This window comes from Aegilops tauschii, chromosome 3 (genome assembly GCF_002575655.3).
Source record: "Aegilops tauschii subsp. strangulata cultivar AL8/78 chromosome 3, Aet v6.0, whole genome shotgun sequence".
Taxonomy (NCBI): domain Eukaryota; kingdom Viridiplantae; phylum Streptophyta; class Magnoliopsida; order Poales; family Poaceae; genus Aegilops; species Aegilops tauschii.
This window is the reverse complement of record NC_053037.3, coordinates 470742120-470744530: the sequence shown is the minus strand read 5'-3', so window position 1 is coordinate 470744530 and position 2411 is coordinate 470742120. Positions and strand designations below refer to the sequence as shown.

At 58.1% G+C, this 2411-nt stretch overlaps 1 protein-coding gene across 1 annotated transcript; it reads left to right on the top strand.

The window, feature by feature from the left end:
• The first annotated feature begins 268 nt into the window (after positions 1-268).
• LOC109739454 (uncharacterized) lies at positions 269-1469 on the top strand. Its single transcript, XM_020298543.3, has one exon. The coding sequence runs from the start codon at positions 509-511 to the stop codon at positions 1256-1258; it is 750 nt and encodes a 249-aa protein (XP_020154132.1). The 5' UTR covers positions 269-508; the 3' UTR covers positions 1259-1469.
• Positions 1470-2411: the final 942 nt, after the last annotated feature.

Below are 2411 nucleotides of genomic sequence, written 5' to 3'. Positions count from 1 at the left end.
GCGCACACGCTCCGCCGCGGCGCGCGGCTGCCAGTCGGGCGGCTGGCTGCTCTAGAAGAGTCAGCTCGCTCGAACACACACATGTTGACTAGACTAGCTACTACTCCTAGCTAGACTCACATGACGAGATTGAACGTAGATCGTGTACGTACCGTAGCACTACTCTCACACCACGCGGGCGCGGTCAAACGGTCAGAAAAGTACATGCACACACGTCCACGTCTAGAAGCCACCCGTACGTACTCCAAGAAAGACTTTGCTGGGCACTAGTGGTCGTGCGTGCGTGCCCCATTTCCTACGTGCACCAAACCCCAAGTAGGCACTATATATATAGAGGCATCGGCCAGACAAGACAACCCAGAGCCACATATGCATTACACAGTGCAGTAATCAGCCGATTAGCCGAAAGTGATTTTACACGATCCATCGAGTAGCACACCGCCACTTTTGATCGGGGGACTAGCCTGCCAGGGATCGAGTATTGGTCCAGACTCGAGAGACGTCGGCCATGAGCAAGAGAGGCAGGGGCGTGTGGGACGTGGAGCTGGGCAGCCTAGACACGGCCCGCCTGCTCATGCTCCTGGCGCAGCAGCGCCAGCATCAGCACCACCAGAGCGGCGTCGCCGGGGCGCCGCAGGCAATGGGCGGCGGCCGCATGTTCGAGTGCAAGACGTGCAACCGGCAGTTCCCCACGTTCCAGGCGCTCGGGGGACACCGCGCCAGCCACAAGCGCCCTAGGCTGCACCACACACCCCCGCAGCACGCGCTCGTCCGCGTCGACGACGACGCAGCGCTCTGCCTCGGCCGCCGGGCTCCCCAGGCGCCGCCGCAGCCGGCAAGGCCGAGGGTGCACGAGTGCCCCGTCTGCGGGCTCGAGTTCGCCGTCGGCCAGGCGCTGGGTGGGCACATGCGCCGGCACCGCGTTGAAGCCGAGGCCGAGGCCGGGGCCAACGCCCCGAGCAGCAAGGCGGCAGCGGCGACCGAGATGGTGGTGGCCTCGTGCGACGACGGAGGGATCTGCCTGGACCTGAACCTAACGCCTTCGGAGAACTGCGGCAAATGCAAGAGCGCGGCGGTGCTCCGTGCCGCTACTGGGCAGGGTGTACATAAGGCGCTGGGCGGGCACATGCGCGGGCACCAAGCCGAGGCCGAGGCCAAGGCCCACGCGTCGAGCGGGAAGGAATGTTGGGATAAGTCGGGAAAAAGGCAACCTTATGGCAGATTGGAAGATTCTAATATCTCCATTTCAATTTGTTGATTGATGCTTTAATGGAAGTGCAATGGACGTTGCACACTAATTATAATAGGGATAAGTATATTTTTCATCCTTGAATTCTCTCAAAAGTTTAGAAATCGTCCCTCAATTTCGAAACCAGTAAAACTCAGTCCTTGAACTAATTAAACCGAATAATTTTCGTCCCCGATAACACTTTGGGCGGTTTGAGTATGGTCTGGATCTGGTTTTGACTAGCACCGGCCACGTGGCCCGGTTTGACCGCTACGTCTCTTCAGCTTAGGTTTCGGGAGCTGATGGACGCCGTTAGCTGCTCCTTCGTGCCGAGCTAGAGGTTCTCGGCAGCCTCAGCCACCTCAACCTCGCCCGCCTGCTACCTCGAGCTCGGCCTCTGTGTGTGTTACCTCGAGCTTGGCCACGGGCCACCTTGCGTGCCACCTTGAGCACGAACGATACGACAACGGAGGCGGCATGGACTGACACGTGGAAGGGCATGCACTAGTCGCTGAGTGGTGCCGAGGCCAGCTGCCGGCGAGGCGCCTGGACCGACGCGAAGGCTGGGCTACACCATGACAGCTTGACATCTCCGGGTACGGCGGCGCCGGCATCCCTGGTCGCCATACTCCTCACGGAGCAGACAGGCATGCTGAACGGGTACGGCGGCGCTGGCCGCCATTCTCCTCATGGAGCAGACAGGCATGCTGAACAGGTACGCGGTGCTCACGTACAGCCGGGGTAGTGCGGCTGGTTGTAGACGAGCTGGCGGGCGCCGGCGTGTGTACACCTTCTCGCCTGTTTGCTACAGTAGCGTGGCTGTCAAAACCGGGCCACGTGGCCACTGTTAGTCAAAAGTCAAAACCAGGTGTGCATAGTACTCAAACCGCCCGAAGCGTTATCAGGGACGAAAAATATCCGGGTTGATTAGTTGAGGGACTGAGTTTTGCTAGTTTTGAAGTTGAGGGACGATTTCTAAACTTCCGGGAGAATTCAAGGATGAAAAATATACTTATCCCATTGTAATATGCCACTTTCCAAGGATGGACCTTGCCAAATGTGTCTTTTGCGTGGGCTAATAAATATATGTTCGGTCCGTTGCCGGCATTCGAAAAACTTGATCGGGTACTCATGGACACAAACAACAACTAAATTTCCTCACCTTATTGGACTATGCGCCAAT